Source organism: Canis aureus, chromosome 1, assembly GCF_053574225.1.
Source record: "Canis aureus isolate CA01 chromosome 1, VMU_Caureus_v.1.0, whole genome shotgun sequence".
Lineage (NCBI taxonomy): Eukaryota > Metazoa > Chordata > Mammalia > Carnivora > Canidae > Canis > Canis aureus.
In genome coordinates this window covers 117,576,323-117,593,788 of record NC_135611.1, presented here as the reverse complement: position 1 = coordinate 117,593,788, position 17,466 = coordinate 117,576,323, and the positions used below count along the sequence as shown (strand labels likewise).

The 17,466-nt window shown below is 50.6% G+C and overlaps 1 protein-coding gene and 1 long non-coding RNA gene across 19 annotated transcripts; one reads left to right on the top strand and one right to left on the bottom strand.

Annotated features, from left to right (window-relative positions):
* Nucleotides 1–3,553: 3,553 nt before the first annotated feature.
* LOC144287187 (uncharacterized) lies at nucleotides 3,554–7,442 on the bottom strand. The gene is made up of 2 exons (XR_013355056.1): nucleotides 6,314–7,442; nucleotides 3,554–5,708 (listed from the first exon to the last, which is right to left on the bottom strand). It is a non-coding gene; the product is annotated as an uncharacterized LOC144287187 (long non-coding RNA).
* Nucleotides 7,443–7,613: 171 nt separating this feature from the next.
* On the top strand, nucleotides 7,614–17,012 carry ZBTB32 (zinc finger and BTB domain containing 32). 18 transcript variants are annotated; one of them, XM_077854528.1, is made up of 7 exons: nucleotides 7,624–7,732; nucleotides 12,157–12,661; nucleotides 15,434–15,481; nucleotides 15,738–15,811; nucleotides 15,915–15,983; nucleotides 16,104–16,265; nucleotides 16,449–17,012. In XM_077854528.1, the coding sequence occupies exons 2-7, from the start codon at nucleotides 12,627–12,629 to the stop codon at nucleotides 16,721–16,723; spliced, it is 663 nt and encodes a 220-aa protein (XP_077710654.1). In that variant the 5' UTR covers nucleotides 7,624–7,732; nucleotides 12,157–12,626; the 3' UTR covers nucleotides 16,724–17,012. The 18 variants fall into 18 exon arrangements, with proteins under 18 accessions (XP_077710699.1, XP_077710707.1, XP_077710675.1 ...); XM_077854573.1 differs by lacking the exon at nucleotides 12,157–12,661 and having other exon boundaries at nucleotides 7,614–7,732; nucleotides 15,887–15,983; XM_077854581.1 differs by lacking the exon at nucleotides 12,157–12,661 and having other exon boundaries at nucleotides 7,614–7,732; nucleotides 15,677–15,811; nucleotides 15,887–15,983.
* Nucleotides 17,013–17,466: the final 454 nt, after the last annotated feature.

The window sequence follows — 17,466 nt, the reverse complement described above, 5'->3', positions numbered from 1 at the left end:
GTCCCTCCTCTGGATTATGCCCCATTGTCCCAGCACGGTGTGTCGGGTTGGAGAGAGCTCTGACTGCCCATCCCTGGGGCACACGCCTGGCTTGGAACAGAGATGGATTCGGCTCCACGCAATGGGCCTGGCCTGCCAGGGGGGAAAGTTGGCTGCCCAGAAGGCCTCAGGCTCTGAGCCTAGGGAAGAAGGAACAGAGACCCTGGGAGCAGAAAGGACCACTCTCCCCTCTCCCTATAAACTTTCTCCTGATGATTCAGAAATAAATGACACAAAGTGCTCTGAGAATTCAGTGTTAGCCATTATCATGGCTATAATTTTTATTAGTATTTGAGGACCCCACTACTCACCGCGCCAGCTATCCATTTGTTGCGCCTTAATTTCAGGATTTATCAGCCGGCATGAGGTTAGGCCTTGTCAGTAGGGGGCGCTGGAGGGACACTGCAAGGGAGGGGCTTCTCTCCAGCTTGCAGGGCTTTGTTCTTGTTCCTACTGGCCCTGACCAGCAGGTGGCTGTTACTCTTCACTTTGGAGTTGGCCACTCCAACACCTTCTTGAGCCCAGCTAGGAACGCGCCATTTAGCCCAAGAGATGTATTGAAAATACGAAATAGAATCATGATTTCTCCCCTTAATTAACTGCCTTTTCAGATGCCCTGCAAATGGAAATAGGAAGATGCAAACCAGAGCAAGTTTTTTTTTTTTTTTTTTTCCCAACAGCCATTTCCAGTCCTATGGGGGGGGGGGGGGGAATTATCAAAAGATCCCTGGCATTAAAGTTCATCTCATAAAAATTCATCCAGAAGAGCGAAGAAAGAAGATCAGAAACGGGAGAACTTTTCAACTTTCAAGATCCAGAATCAAGGCAAGTGATATTTGTTGCCTAGAAATTACTCTGGTCCAGGGTATGTCAGTTGACTTTCTTAACCACCCCAAACACAGCAACTTAAAAAATAATGATTATTTTCTAGCTCTTGATTCTTTGGGACCATCCGGGCTGAGCCCGGTCACACAGTTCTTCTGTGGGTCTCATCTGGGCTGACTCTTGCAGCTGCAATCAGGTCTAGGGTGGTTTCCCTCACGTGTATGGCTGGCTGGCAATTGGTGGAGGTGGCTGGGGCAATGGCTTTCACTGGGCCGTGCGTCTGCAGCAAGCCAGCCCAAGCTTGTTCACATGGTCGTACTTGTAGGGTTCCCAGGAAGGGTTAAATTATTTCCTGTAAAAAAATAAATGCCTCTTCCCTTGACTCTGTATGGTTCTTAGGAAATGCCAGCACTCCTGAGCATGCCCTGCTAGGCCCTGCCCACACATCCAACCTCACTTTCCCCTGCTTCCCCTGCTTCTCCTCGCTTTGCTGTCTCCATCCCTGCAGCAATGGACTTTAGGGCCATGCTTCCTCCCACCCCAGAGCTCTGGAACCTATTTTCCCACTGCCTGGAAGACTCACCCCTCTCCTAGTCAAGTTAGTAATTATTCATAAAATCTTTGTGGAAGCATCGCTTCCGGGAGGAAGCCTTCCTGGAAAACCCTGGCCAGGTTAGAGTTCTATTTTACTTCTTAAAGTATCTATCTTATGATTTTTCTTCAGAGCACTTAGCATAGTTTTAAGTTTACTTGCAACTAATAACAAGAGCCAACATTTAATCAGCACTTGCTCTGTGCCCGGGGCTGTTCTAAGAATTTCACGGGCGTCTGTTCATTTGATTCTTTCAAGGCACAGAAAGGAGAAGAAAATTCACACAGTTGATAAATGATACAGGCAGGACCCAAACCTGTCAGTCTGATTCCAGAGCCAACATCTTAACCATTCTTCTGTGTTCCTTCCCACTGAAGTAAATAATACACATTTCTTACCAGATTGTGAGCCACTCAATGGTAGATATTCTGTGTTAAAGACTGAATTGTGGCCCCTCCAAAATTCATATATTGAAGCTCTAACTCACGTGGCTATATTTGGAGATATGGCCTTTGAGGAGGTAATTAAGGTTAAATGAGGTCCTAAGAGTAGGGAGGCCCCCTAATCCAATAGGACTAGTGTCCTTATGTCTTAGTCTGCTCAGGCTGCTATAATAGATCACCGTGGGCTGGCAGATTATAAACAACAAAGATCTATTTTTCTGGCGCTCACAGTTCTGGAGGCTGGGATGTCCCACCCAGATCAAGGCACTGTCAGATTTGGTATCTGGTGAGAACCTACTTTCTGGTTCACAGACAACTGTCTTCTTACTGTAACATCACATGATGGAAGGGGCCAGGGAGTTCTCTGGGGCCTTTTTGTAAGGCTCCTATTCATAAAGGCTCCAGCCTTATGACCTAATCACCCCCCCCCAAAGGCCCCATCTCCAAATATCAGCATACTGGGGATTAGGATTCAATATACGAATTGATGCCAACATTCACCCTGTAGCACCTCAGCAGAGACCCAAGGAGTGTGCATGCACAAGGGAAAGGCCATGTGAGAGGGCAGCCATCTGCAAGCCAAGGAGAGAGGCCTCCAGAGAAACCAACTCTGCTGGCCATTTTGTTTGTTTTTTTGTTTTTGTTTTTGTTTAATAAACTTTTTAGGGGATCCCTGGGTGGCGCAGCGGTTTGGCGCCTGCCTTTGGCCCAGGGCACGATCCTGGAGACCCGGGATCGAATCCCACATCAGGCTCCCGGTGCATGGAGCCTGCTTCTCCCTCTGCCTGTGTCTCTGCCTCTCTCTCTCTCTCTGTGACTATCATAAATAAATAAAAATAAAAAAAAAACAAAAAACTTTTTATTGGTGTTCAATTTGCCAACATACAGAATAACACCCAGTGCTCATCCCGTCAAGTGTCCCCCTCAGTGCCCACCATCCAGTCACCCCCACCCTCCACCCTCCTCCCCTTCCAACGCCCCTAGTTCGTTTCCCAGAGTTAGGAGTCTCTCATGTTCTGTCTCCCTTTCTGATATTTCCCACACATTTCTTCTCCTTTCCCTTCTATTCCCTTTCACTATTATTTATATTCCCCACATGAATGAGAACATAGGTTTGTCCTTCTCCGACTGACTTACTTCACTCAGCATAATACCCTCCAGTTCCAACCACATTGAAGCAAATGGTGGGTATTTGTCATTTCTAATGGCTGAGGAATATTTCATTGTATACATAGACCACAGCTTCTTTATCCACTCATCTTTCGATGGACACCGAGGCTCCTTCCACAGTTTGGCTATTGTGGACATTGCTGCTAGAAACATCGGGGTGCAGGTGTCCCGGCGTTTCACTGAATCTGTATCTTTGGGGTAAATCCTCTGCTGGCCATTTGATCTTGGGCTTCCAGCCTCCAGAACCATGAGAAATAAATGTCTGTTGTTTAAACTATGCCATCTACAGAATTTTGTTACAGCAGCCCAAGCACACATACATTTGGTCTCTTCTTGCTTGCCAGCATATACTTTGTACCAAGAACCGTGCCTAGCACATAACAGGTACCCCAAAAATATATACTCAGGTGCCACTACCTTCTCTGGAAAGTCTTTGTTCACTTTTCTTCCTTTCCCACCCCAGGTTTAAGTGCTCCTTCTGGGCTTTAGTTGCTATATTTTTCACTTGGTTCTGGAAGGATATTTTTTTTTTTTGGAAGGATATGTTTTGAGATCTAATTCCTTTCTAGAAGGTTACATCTTTGAATCTAAAGATTTCAAAGGGGCTGAGTCTTCTCCAGGGCTCAGCACAGTTGGCATATGCTGTCAAGAGTTTAGTAAATATTTGAGTGAATGCAAGTCTCCTGATCCCCACATACAAGCCCTGGATGGATAGCAAGAAGGCTTGAAGGTTGTTGTTTTTTAAGAGTTATTTATTCATGAGAGACACAGAGAGGCAGAGACATAGGCAAGGTAGAACCAGGCTCCCATTGGGGAGCCCGATGTGGGACTTGATCCCAGGACTCCAGGATCACACCCTGAGCCAAAGACAGACGCTCAACCACTGAGCTACCCAGGCACCCCAAGAAGGCTTGAGTTCTAAGCTTCATCTCTAAATTCCTGAGCAACTTTGGATACCGAAACCTCAAAAGTAATCATGGCCTTGTGTTTCTCCAGAGATCAAAGCTTGAGGGAAAGTCTTTTATGCTCTAACAAGCATAAAGTACAGGATCATTTTTACATCTGTTCTGAACACCTGTGCAGTTGAACTGCGCTCCTGAGTCTTAGTCATCTGCTTAGCTCTAGCCAGACTACTTGCTGTATCTCAAACATATTAAGTCCATGCCTGTCTCAGAACCTTTGCACTTGCTATCTCTTTTGGAACACACCTTGCCCAGAATTTTCCATTGCAAATAACAGCCTTAATTTTCAGTGTTTATGCCAAAGTCAAGAAGGAGTGATGGTGATTGCATGAAAGCAGTTCAGTTTCAGGGCACTGGAGACAAAAAGAGTAGCATGCTACTGTTCTATGAATCCGCTCAATAGTCCTGAAATGTGTTTACTGTCATTTCCCCCGTTTTACAGATGAAGACATTGAGGCCAAGAGAGGTTAAGTAACTTGCTAAAGGTCTCACACTAGAAAGCAGCAGGGCCAGGATAGGAATCCAGGCAGTTTGGGTCTAGTGCGGTTAAGAAACCACAAAGCTCCCTGCTTCTCAACATATATTGTAGCTTAGTTAACACAGTGTCTGGCACTAGGGGCGGGGGTGGGGGGAGCATTGCTCAACAAGCAATAGTCATTTCTCTACTCCCTTCAGACATTTGACTCCTCTAATCTTACAGTCCAACCCCTGGAACCAAGCAGACAACCCTTCTAGTCCATCTTGCCAGAGCCCAGACTCCACCTGGCTCACTCCACCTTTTTATGCTTGCACATGCTAGATAGTTAGATTTGAGGGCTCTACAGTCAGGTTCTCTGAGTTCCCATCAAGGTTCCACCTTTCAGCTTGGTAAACGTAGGAATGTTACATCCTTCCCTGGGTCTCAGTTTCCTCACCTGTAAAATAGGGACAGTAACAGTCCCTATGTTCTAGAATTACTATAGGGATTCAGTGAGATGATGCATACAGAATGCCTACCACCTTGTCTGGGTCATAAAAATGGCTCAGTAAATTGTAGCATTGATTAGAGCTTTTAAGTGAAAAGGCCCCCAAAGTTCTGGGGCTGTGAAATACACTCCCAACCACCTTTAGAGCCAAAGTTGGGACCAGATGAAGTCATTGTTTGTAGACAGGGTTGGCTGGGTGAGAGGACTCCCCACCTGACCCAGCCCAGGATCTACTAGACAATTACTTCCTGGAGGCAACATGGTTCCGGTGTGGGTGGGTGGGTGGGGGCTTCTGATAGACCTGGGTCTGAATTCCAGCTCTGATTTCTCCTCAGGACCTGTTTCTCTGTCAAATGGGAAGAGACTAGTGTTGATTAAGAATGTGAGTTCAGATTCAATTTATGTGATATTCTTAGTCACAGACCAGCTATGTGAGCTGAGTGTCTTCTGCTCTATGAGACTTGGTCGTCTGCTCCAACGGGTGTTGTCACCATTCATATTCCTGGAATGGCTATGAGGATTTCCCAGGACCATGTGTGCCCACACTCTGGATCCTATAGCTGTTAGGATGGGGGGCAGTATATACCAAGAGTTAGGAGCTTAGGCTCTGGAGTCAGGCGGCAGCAGGCCTGGCTCAAATTCCAGCTCTGACAATTACTCCTGGTGAGATTTAAGGGAAATCAATTTCTTCTCCCAAACTCAATTCGTTTATCTGTGAAGTGAGGATAATCGCAGTTAAGTGTCCAATAGGGCTGGTTATAAGAATTCCATTAGATGATGCATGCAAAGCACTTAAAACTGGCCTGGTTCAGTGTAAGTGGCCAATAAGTGGCAAAGATCTGATGAGGATAATTTTAAAAAATACCCTTTTCTGGAATGCAAATGCATTTGCCCAAAAAAGTTTGAGGTCTTGAAAATATGCACGGAGGGAAGCCTTCAGGATCAGATTCAAGTCCAAAACACCCCCCCCCCCAAAAAAACCCCTCATTTGTAGATGAGGTAAACCAGGGCCACGTGATCACATCAGGCCCCACCCCACACCCGCAAGATCAACCCTCCTTCATCAGAGCCCCAGCAACGCCTGTTCCCGCCAGGACGTGAGACAAGTCAGCCTCGGGCGTTAACCAGCGGGGAATCGGCTCCCTCGCTGGGTTCCAGAAGGAGCCAAGGAGATGGTGCACACAAGGAGGCCCAGCGGAAGGGTTCGGGAGCGGGAGCTCTGGTTACGATTGCCACAGCACCCGCCTGCCTGCTCCTGCTTCTGGAGGGGTTTGCTCCCACCGGCTGGCCAGTCTCCGTCCCGACTTTCGTCTGCACCTGCTGTCCCAGGCCCCCCTCTGGAGGGTCCCCCAGCGCCCGTCCTTCGTCTCCAGCTCCTCAGCTAGCTGCGGGGTGGTGGGCGCCAGAAAACACTCCAGCAAGCCCCGGAGCTGAGCCGCTTGAAGCGCAGGGAGCGAAAGCCAACCGCCGCTTGAAGCCGTTGGCCTGGGCTCCCGCCTCCCGGCCTTCGGATCAATCAAGCAAGCCCCTGGGCCAATCAGAAGTGGAAGCGGTCGAGCAACGCCCGCCTCCTTAAAGCGCCCTCGCTCCTCATTGGTTGTGTCCGAGCGCGAACCCAAAGCCCTTGGAAGAGAGAGCGGCCAGCCAATCAGCAGCGCCGCCGCAGCCCGGCTCGGGGGCTGCTCCCTGCCCCGCGCGCCGCGAGCTCGCCGCCTGTCCGCACCAAACCCGGCATGAATGGGAAGCCAGCTGGCTGAGCTCTTAGCCCTGGCCGGTTCATGGCGGGGCGGAGCAATGGGCCATCCTCTCCACGTGTGTGTGTGTGTGTGTGTGTGTGTGTGTGTGTGTGTGTGTGTGTGTGGCGGGGGGGGGTGGCTAGTACGTGAAGTACGCAGTTATCCCTGGCTCAGCTGACAGGCAATGAGCATTTGAAGCGCGAGCATCTAGACCAATCGCGGGTCAAGGCACTGCCCCCTCTTGCGCCTCCCTCGTCCCCGCATACTTCCAGGTGAGGCGGGGTGCGTTCTGCAACCAATCAGTGGTGGGCAGGACAAGAGGCGGGAAAGGGGAGCTGCCCACAGGCACCCCGAAGCCTGGCCGACTCTCGAGGGCCTCCCGACCAATCACAGACACACACTGCATAGACTGTCAGGGGTTGAGAGAGAGGTGAGAGGGTGTGTAACAGAGCTCGTCAGGGTGCCAAGACAGAAGCAAGAAGGCCGTTGAATCCTGAGCCCTTGCGGAGGCAGCTTCCAAGACTATTGAGGCCAAGGAGGTTCCGGGCCAAGTCTTTCCAGAGAGAGGGTGGGAAGGGGCAAACTCCGCAGCCGCTCAGCAGGGGAGGGGACAGGCTGGAGGGTGAGACCTCCGCCTCAGAGACCTGAAACCCAAGCCCACCGACCCATCCCCATCGGACTCAAGGCCCCGCCCCTCGGCAGAGCCAGGGGGGCGGGAGGGAGCTCCGCAGCCAATCGGCGGGGGGAGCGGGGCGGGGGCGGAGCACGGGGAGCTGTCCGAGGTGCCTCCGAGGATGCTGGGCATGCTCAGCAGGAGGCGGCCGGCGGCAGCCAATCGGCGTCCGCGGCGGAAACCAGGCGCGACCCGCGAGCTGTGCACGCGCAGGGCCTCGAGCTCCGGGCCTCGCGCCGCTCCCCACTCGCCGCTCCCCAACGGCCACTCGAGCTAGAGCCGCCCTCGGTGTATGTGACTGTGGGAGGAGGCACAGGGCCCGAGTCGGTGAGTGCCATGGTTTCTCTTACGCTTCTTCAGGCCTGGGACTGGCCCAAGCCAAGCTGGGGTGGGAGGGCCGGAGCGGTCGTCGTGAGGGTTGAGAAGCGAGAGTTGAGGACTCTAGTCCCCGGGGACTCCCTTTGTCCTGGCGAGGATGGCAGTGGGGCCTCCTGGGCAGGCACCTTTGGACCCGGGCTGGGGCAGAGGCCAACATGCCCTGGGTTGGTCCACAGTCCCTGAGGCTGACTTGATTTGGAAGTGTATTGTGTGGCCGTGGGAGGCCCTTGGAGCTCTGCGTGGCTTCGTTGGCGGTGAGGTATGGCCTCTGATCGGTGACAGGTTGCCTGAGGTCTCTGGCCTGAGTCTGGATGTGGTGACTGGAAGGGGAGGCCTGTGACTCTCCAGAGGTTATGGGGGGGGGGGGGCGGGGCATTACTGGCCAAAAGATGAAACTAGTGTGCTCTTGGGAGATTTTCTGGGGTCTTTGGATCCAGCCTGGGCTGAGAGAGTTGTCGAGATTGGAAGTCCAATGGGCAGTTGTCAACAGCCATTGCACCCAGGCTGTGCTAAGAACATGCAGCTGCAAGGTTTTGGGGGTCGCTGGACTCTAGGTTGAGGTGCAGATTTTCCACTATCAGGTCCAGGATAGACAACTTGGCCAGGAGGTTAGGCCCAAGGTCTTCTGGAGGTTCTTGAGGAGGGAGTTTCTGAATCTCAGGTTGTTTGCCCTCCATGAAATATTATTGCCGTGTGGCTCTAAAAAAAACCAGGATTGGGTCATATTAGGGCCTTTTGGTCTGCTCTTTCTGAAACCCTGGTCATTCTCAGAAGATACCAGGCTGTAAGAATGGAGCCAGATGCATAGGGAAGATGGATCTTGTCCTAGAGCACAGGAAGAGGTGTGTGAGATTTCCTGTGTAAGAATGGAGCCAGATGCATAGGGAAGATGGATCTTGTCCTAGAGCACAGGAAGAGGTGTGTGAGATTTCCTGCTCCTTAGGAAATCACCCAGCTTGTCATTACGGAAGATTTTTTTTTTAATTCTTATGGGACAGGGTGTTGATATCTAATTTCACTCAGCTGGACAAGTTCTACGTGGTATTGAAGCTTTCAGAGTGTTTTCATGTACACCCAGAATTCTTAAACCTTGGGTAGGGGGGTGCAAGGGGGAGTGGTCTATGAGTGGATTTAAGGGTTTTGGAGCTCCTGGAAATCACAAGAAAAACTATATGCATGTTGTATTTGGGGGGGGGGGCATGCAAAGCAGCCACAAGGATAAACAAGGAGTATCTAACCTGTCCAAGGACTGACTCCAGCCTGTGAATCCCTTGTATGAGTATCCACAATTTTCTGATGTAAAGAGTTGATTCTGTGGCTTACAATTTTAAAAGGGATGGTGATCCCCTTAACCTATGTTAAGAGCCATTGGAATAAAGCTGGTTCCTGTATTATTCATGGGGCTGAGGCAAGACTAAAAATGAAAATTTCCCCTTTTCTTCCCACACCTGGTGTTGGTGCACATTTCAAGGCATCTCATAGATTAGTCTGCATGTCTGAGCTCAGTCTACCTGTTCCTCACACACAACTAGGGCCTGGGGTGTGTGTATCTGTTTCACAGTTCACCCTCCTGAATATAGACCCAGGGTTGAGGGCTGTCCTGGAAGGAGGCCATTTGGGTGAGGAAGTCCAGGGTTCCAAGTTCCCAGAGCATGGCCTAGAACTGGGGGATACATGTTCCCAGTGGGCCCTTCCTCGATGCTCTTGGGATCCTTGGCCCAAGGGGGGACCACAGCCAGAGGGGGTCAGAGCAGGTTTAACACAATATTGGCATTCAGTATTGCTCTTGAAAGCAGTCCCTGTGAGGAAATTGAGGATCTTAGAAGAGTTAGCCCCGTATTAGGACTGAAAAGAAAGGCCACCCACAGAGAGGATGTAGTGGAACCTAAATTGTTTTACTTCTAGTCTAGTTCTTTTTCCACTTCATCCACAAAAGATATGCTATGATAGGGTCTCTATGACCTAGCTGCAGCTCACCTGGCTATAATTACACTGGTTCTTAAGTTATATGAAATACAGATTGAGGGGAAGAAAGAAACTAATTTACTCCGTGGTATGTATCGGTATGTGTTGGATGTACTTCACTAGAAAGAGTGGGCATTTGAAAGTTTAGGTAAGATTTGGATAATTGGTCTTCATCTGCATTATAAAATGCTGTGGGGACTTTAACCACTTTGATTTGAAGAAAGAGATGCATTCCTGAAAAAAGTGGAAAGTTCATATAATTTTTCTAAATTGAATCTTTTTAAACTTGACTTTGGAAGTAGTATCTGAAATAAGTGAGATAAAGGGAGAACATTTGTCATAAAACAAATAATCACCCCGCTAATCAGCCTATTCTGTGGCTTAGTTTTAATTATATTTAAGGAGAATCCATAATTGTATTGCTGCGTTGACATTTTTATATCAAGCTGAGTTGTACCTGCAGGGGCATATGAAGGAGCTCTGGTCAAGCCTATGAGAATAAAAAATACCAGACATTAAACTTTATTCAGTAATATGAGTATTAGGAATGAGGGGCAAAAGTCAACTCTTTTTCCCACATACTTTCTTCCAGGTATGCCCTATCTAGTCTTTCCTATCCACTCTACCTTCCCAAGATGCAGGTTTGTGTCCTCAGAATCAATGGTTTCCTGAGTCCACCCCAGGAGACAACTGCAGGTGATTCCTACAGTCAGCCTGGGAAGTAGAAGGTGGACAAGGTTTTTGAGACTGTGATGGGGGACTTCTCAGGAATAGAAAAGAGTTACAGTGTCCCTACCCTTCCAAGTCAAAGTGCTACTTGCTTGTACTTCTGCTGTCACTGCTGAATGCAAGATGGCTTGAACTATGTAGTCAAGAATGTAGGGAGAGAGAAGGGCCTACAGTGTCACCAGCCTAAGGGCTGAGGGATAGATGGCCCTGGAGGAACCTCTAAAGAAGCAGTCTCTAAAACAATATCCTTAGGTGAGGTAGACACTAGGTAGGAGGCAAAAATAGGGTTTCCTATTCTTGGGAGCTTTTGTTCACTGAATGGGGAGTCCCTTGCCCTTTCTCCTCCCTGTTAGGTTTCCTGAAAGCCTGCAGACTCTTCCTGTAACTACACTTGGCTTACAGAGGATGCTGCCCTTTGAGCACAGTTTCCAACATTTTTTTTTTAAGATTTTTTATTTATTTGAAAGGGAGCACGAGCAGAGGGGAAGGGCAGAGGGAGAGGGAGAAGCAGTCTCCCCTGAGCAGGGAGCCCGAGGCGGGACTCAATCCTAGGACCTCAAGATCATGACCTGAGCCAAAGGCAGACAATTAACTGACTGAATCACCTAGGTGCTCACTTTCCAACATTCTTGATCATCAATGAGCAAATCATACCAGTGGGGGAGCTGAGTCACAGGCACTGAAGTGGGGCTGGGAGGCAAGGCTACTGAGTGATGATGTTGTCTTCTAGACCCCTGTACCTTTTCTTTTACACTTGGGTTTCTCTTTCATGGCTTTCCCCACTTATTCCATATCCTCAGGGACTGTATTACTGTGTTGAAGAAAGGGTCTTTTTCTCTGTATACATACGTATCAGGGATCGGTGCTTTTATATGTCCAGGCCAAGTGTCTTTTTTTGTTCTTTTGTTTTTAAGATTTTATATATCTATTCATGAAAGACACAGAGGGAAAAGCAGGCTCCCTCTGGGGAGCCCTATGTGGGACTCAATCTCAGGACCCCGGGATCACACCCTGAGCCAAAGGCAGCTGCTCAACCACTGAGCCACCCAGGTGCCCCAAGGCCAAGTGTCTTTTATATGAGTGCCTTGTGAGTCCCTGGGTGTGGTGGTACAAGGAGTTAGAAAGCTCAGAAATGGAAAATATTTAACGTTCAGAGTAGCACATGAATACAGCCTGTCCATTTGCATTTTCCCTTTCAGTTTGACTCATCTTCCCCTCTCCCCACCCTATTATTGCCCCTCCACCAGCCCCACCCATTGGCACACCCTGTCTGATCTAGGAAGGGTTAACATCTGCCTATACCCAAGCTAGAATGAGAGGTAGAGGGAAGGCATGTTTGGTCTGGAAGGAGAAAGTAGAAGGCTGTCAACATTTTGGGGTCCTGGGGCCAAAGGAAGAAATGGGAGTTAGAGACATAATATTTGGGTCTAGGAGGGCACTAGGATCTGAGGGAAAAGTCTATGGTGAACCAGACTGGGTCAGGTCACCAGAACAGTCTACCACAGCCTGATTTACCTTCCTGTTATTTACTGGGCATACATGATATACCAGGAACATATCATAAATGATTTCTCGGCACTTGTTGAATGAATGAAAAATCTGCCAAAGGATGAGGGATTATGGAATAATAAAAACCAGAAAAAGAAATTTGAGTCTCTCAGACCTCCTCCTTTCCCCAGGTTAACCAGCGCTAAAGTGTGAACACGGGGGAAATCTCCTGAGAGCTTGATGCTTTTGGCAGGAAGTGAAAGAAACCCCGGAGTCCTGATTTCAGAGAAATGTCATTTGTCATCAACCCAAGAAAAGGGAGTTTTCTCTTCCAAGACCACCGCAGGCCCTTCCTGGGGTTGCCCCCTTCAGAGCTTAATGGGAGAATCTGAGTCACTTGTACATTCAGTCCCCTGTGGTGGCCCAGATGATAGGGGTCATTTCCACAGAGCAGTTAAGGCTTCCTAGTACTAAATCAGGGAGAGGAAGGACAAGGCATGCTTTTGGCCCTCCTTCACTCTCTCCTTGGAATCCAGATGTTTCAGTCCCTTTTACTTCTGGGGTAATAGAAACAGCTTCCAGCTGCTAGAGCTCTGACACATCTCAGAACTAATATTTTTTGAACAATGCTATGTACTGACAAACCACTTTCACATTCATCATGTCGTTTCATCTTCACCCTCACCTCCAAATGAGGTAAGCAAAGGTTATCCTAATTTCATGGATGAGGTAACTGAGGCTCAGAGAGGTGACTTGTCCCAGTGTGTCTCAACTAATAAATGCAGAAATGAGACTCAAATGCAGGTCTGATTATTCCAAGGTTCTTGTTGTGAGATGAACTTTTCTTAAAAAGATTTTTATTTTTTCTTAAGATTTTAATTTTTTGAGAGAGAGAGAGCGCATGTGCATGAGTGGGGGTGAGAGTTGGGGAGGGGGGTAAGGGCAGAGGGAGAGGGAGAAGCAGACTCCCCACTAAGCAGGGAGCCAGACACGGGGATCCATCCCAGGACCCCAAGATCATGACCTGAGCTGAAGGAAGATGCTTAACTGACTGAGCCACCCAGGCATCCCTTGATTTTTTTTTTTTTAAGTAATTTCTACACCCAGCATGGGACTTGAACCTACAACCTTGAGATTAAGAGTTGCATGCTTTACAAACTGAACCAGCCTGGCACCCCCTCATATGAACTTCTTTGACTCTAGAAGTTCACAAATGAAATAAGGAGGCAGGAAGGGAGCTGAATATCTTGAATCTGGAAGTAGAGGTGGTCTCTCCTGGAGGGGTAAAGCAGAGCCAGGGGTATAAGACCACACCCCCTCGGGGGACTGTGGCAGAGTGATACTTGGGACACCCAATGGAAGACTGTGAGGTCAGGGGCGGGGCTAGCTCTGGGTGGGGGGGGGCACCCAGGAGCCCCAACAGCAGTTCAGAGCATGCGGTGTCCAGGAGGAAGCTACAACCGGTGAGTGGTTGCTTCTCCCCAGCTGAGACTTTCCTCCCATTATACCCCTTTTTCTATCCACTTCCTGCCAGCCTGTAGCCTTCTTCCTGAGGTATCCAAGTAGTAATCCTCCCCCCGAGGGTCCTTATTCATGGTGAGCCCACACTGAGGAATATGCCTGCTGGGCACTGAAACACTTAGGGCTGTCTGTTAATATCTGGGTTCCCAGGTCTCTTCTTAAAAGCAGTTGTGGTAGTTATGATGTGTGATAAATTTCTGCCTTGTTGGCTCTTTCTATTCTTTACTCTTGGCTTATGAAAAACAAAATTAAACCACCTCCTTATCCTAATCTGGAGAGAAAATAGCCTCCCCTTCTACAGTTCCCATTTTCCTTTTTCCATGCTTCCTAAGGGGTCAAAACCTCCTCCAAAATCTCTCCCTGTCCTTGAGTTGGGAGCATTCTCTTCTGTGGCTTCTGCACCTGCTCTCTCAACCCACTGGATGAGATTTTCTTCTAGGTCCTCCTCTGAAGACATGTTCTAGAAGTTTCAGCCGTAGGGAGATAACCAATTGGTGTCTTAGAGCATGCCCTCCTGCACCCATGACCTCAGTCTTACTGCCCTTTCTGCCTCTCAAAACTACTCAGCTCCATGTGATAGGGTGGGGGTGGAGGTGGCACTAGCTTCCTCAACTGTCCCATGAAGCTCTGTCTTGTTCTGTCCCTAACTGCCAGGGCTGACGGGGGTCTTATGGCGATTTCTTTGGAAAGAAGAAAGCCTGGCGCACTCCAAGGTCTTTCCCTGCAGAAGAGCTTAGAATAGCAGAAGTATCAGCGTCTGCTCTCTTTTAAGTCAGAGACTGGCGGGACCCATCTATACTAGCCTTAAACTCACTATTTGATGTGGTCGTTAACTGCCTGGTCCTTACTCTCTAAGTCCTGAATATGGTCTAATTTCCATTCTCCTGACACCTCCACCCTCAGCTCCGTTATGATTCTGGATAAGCTCAGGTCCTCTTTTGGGTTAGTTTATTTGTTCCATTCGGGACAGAGAGAGCTCTGAACCAGCAACTCATTCTTTCTCCCCTCACCTCCACAGGCTTGAGAATATGCTGTTCCTCCCTCCCCTCCCCATGGACCCCACACTATGGCCTTTCTTTCAGATCTTCTGAGATTGGTACCCAGGCAAGGCACAATGCCCCTGTGCCCGACAAGACTGCCTAGCCCCTATTGCTCTGATCGACTGGTACGGCTAGCAGCCAGGCTCCGGCCAGCACTATGTGATACCTTGATCACTGTGGGGAGCCAAGAATTCCCTGCCCACAGCCTGGTGCTGGCAGGCGTGAGCCAGCAGCTGGGCCGCAGGGGCCGCTGGGCTCTGGTCAAAGGCATCAGCCCTTCTACCTTTGCCCAGCTTCTGTACTTTGTTTATGGGGAGAGTGTAGAGCTGCAACCTGGGGAACTGGGACCCCTTGAGGAAGCAGCCAGAACTTTGGGGGTGCAGTCCCTGGAAGAGGCATGCAGGAGAGCTCGACAGGACAGGGCTAGAGAACTGGGTACAGGACTCAAGGAACATCAGGAGGAGCCAGAGAAACCTATAAGGGGTTCTGAGAGAGGATTGGAGGGACATGGAAATCAGAGACCAGAGAAATTTGTTAGAGCTGGTTGGAGAGAACAAGAGGCACTGCATGAGCAAAGGCCACAAAGAGAGAGGCCGGAGAGAGCAGAGGCAATGCAGGAGGGTTCGAGGGAGCAGATGAGATCAAAGGAGAAATTCAAGCAATCCCCTGCTGGCCATGGTGGAACAGATGGAAAACAAGAAGTAATTATGTGGGTGACGGAGAGTCCAGGGGGCTCTGAGGAAAGTCTGCGGGAGTTCCCTGGCCCCTTCCCCCCACCAGGTTGCCTCCAAAGCAGCGTCGTTCCTAGGCCCTGGTGGGCTGAGGCCCCTTGGTTGGGGGAGGGCCAGCCTGCCCTGTGGAGCATCCTGCTGTTGCCACCCAGATACGGCACTCCCTTCTCCCATAGCACCGCCATCACTGGAGCCTGGCAGGAGGTCTGGCCACAGGACCAGAGGTGAGTAAAGAGCCTAACGGAAGACCTCCTTGGCTGGGAGGGAGTGGCTCAGGATAGGCAGCAGTGGGTAGGAGGGCACCACATCTCTAATCTCTACTATACATTTCCTGAGCTGGTGATAGGACAAGAAGCTTCCATCACAGGGGAAGTCAAAGCCCAGCCTCTGAGGAGGACTCATGACATCTCCCTCTCCAGGAAGGGTCTGGCCAGGATCCCAGGTTTTGCCAAGGTTAACTCTTCCCCACCGTATCCCCAGGATCCCACTGTCCCTGAACCTCGAGAAAGGTCTCTGGAACCAGAACCAGTTGGGCTCCTCCAGTCCTGCCCCAGGTAAGCCCCTCAGTGCCCTGTACAAATTCTGGTCTCTTTCCTGAGTCTGGGACTCCAGGAGTCCAGCTTGAGTAGGGAACCTACTTCACTCTGCCCTCTCCAGGTTCCCTCCCCCAGTGCCCCACAAAACTCAGCCCTGGGGAGATGGAAGAGTCTGATCAGAGGCACACAGGTGAGTAGGGTGAGGGCTCTTTTGCCTCAGCCCCACTGTAGTTCCTGAGGTCTGGGAGTACCAGTAGTCCAGCTCTCAGATTCCCAGTCCTGCCCACCTTTGCTTTCTCTGTCCCCACAGGTCCACTTGCCACCTGTGTGGGTCATGTGAGTACAGCAGGCCCATCACGCCAACAACCTCCCCCACCCCCACCTGCTCGGTCCAGGCCCCATTCTTGTTCTGTCTGTGGAAAAAGGTTCTCACTCAAGCATCAGATGGAGACGCACTACCGAGTCCACACAGGTAGGGGCTCCCTGCCCAGTGCGAATTATCTGCTCCTTTCCAAACTCCGGTCTGTTTGCTCCTGAGTTCTTCTCTGCGTGCTTGGCTCCCACACAATTCCCTTGCCCAGTCGCCCAGATCCGTCCCTAGGCCAGCCTTCATCCCCTTCTTTCTTTCACTGGCCTCCCCTTCCACCTGCCCTAGGAGAGAAGCCCTTCTCCTGTAGCCTCTGCCCCCAGCGCTCCCGGGACTTCTCAGCCATGACCAAGCACCTGCGCACGCATGGGGCCGCACCCTACCGCTGCCCTCTGTGCCGGGCCGGCTGCCCCAGCCTGGCCTCCATGCAGGCGCACATGCGTGGCCACTCGCCCAGCCAGCTCCCACCTGGATGGACCATTCGCTCCACCTTCCTCTACTCCTCTTCCAGGCCGTCCCGGGCCTCGACCTCTCCCTGTAGGTCCCCTTGCTCCACCACTTGATGGTGTTGGCAGCTTCTTTGGCTTAAAGAATGAAAGACGGGCTGATGGGCTGACTAGGCTTCTGACCCAGCACCGCAGTCACGGCAGCCTAGCAAATTTGGCTCCAAGAAGCACCGCAAGAAAGGCGCTGAAAGCCGCCTCCCAGATGACCGCAGGCCCCAGAAGCCTGGGCCAGCGAGCCCGTGTGGGGTGTGGGCAGTAAAGCTTGCACGAGTGAAAATTAACTGTGCGGGGGCTGGTGATTCATCATCAAAATAAAGTTTCCTGTGCCCTCCTCTCACGATCAGAAGCCGAGTCCAGACTTTAGTCTGTGAGCAGCGAGGGAAGGAGGGCAGCCTTGCCCCTTGTCCTGTGGCGGCCCCTGGTGGCCGTGCATCCACTGTTCAGCGCGGGGGCCGCCTCCTTCTCCCCGGTATCCCTGTCCTCCCCCTGAGGTAGGGGCCCGCGAGGGCCGCGAAGTCCAGGCTGATTTAGCAGCAAGCCTGTTGGAAGGCTGGTTTAGCAGCAAGCCCCGCTGAAAGAGGCACTGAGAAACCAAGTTATTCGCCCCTTCCACAGCAAGCAACGGTGCGCAGAATCTGAGTCTGGGACCCCCAGCCCGGGGCTCCAGGAACGCGTGCTCCACCCTACTTGCAGCCACCCTCCTCTTCTCCTTGAGCACAAGGACCGCAAGGCTGTGGCTCTCGAGCCTCTTCCCTCCATGCCTTGCAGACCGGCAGCCGGGTGGCGTCTCCAACCGAGAC

What these genes read in the sequence shown, in the direction of transcription:
- ZBTB32 (XM_077854475.1), top strand. Translation starts at nt 14,553, where the DNA reads ATGGCCTTTCTTTCAGATCTTCTGAGATTGGTACCCAGGCAAGGCACA. An exon ending in GTCTGATCAGAGGCACACAG is followed by an intron (nt 15,984 to 16,103) that starts GTGAGTAGGGTG and finishes CTGTCCCCACAG; the next exon opens with GTCCACTTGCCACCTGTGTG. An exon ending in GCACTACCGAGTCCACACAG is followed by an intron (nt 16,266 to 16,448) that starts GTAGGGGCTCCC and finishes CACCTGCCCTAG; the next exon opens with GAGAGAAGCCCTTCTCCTGT.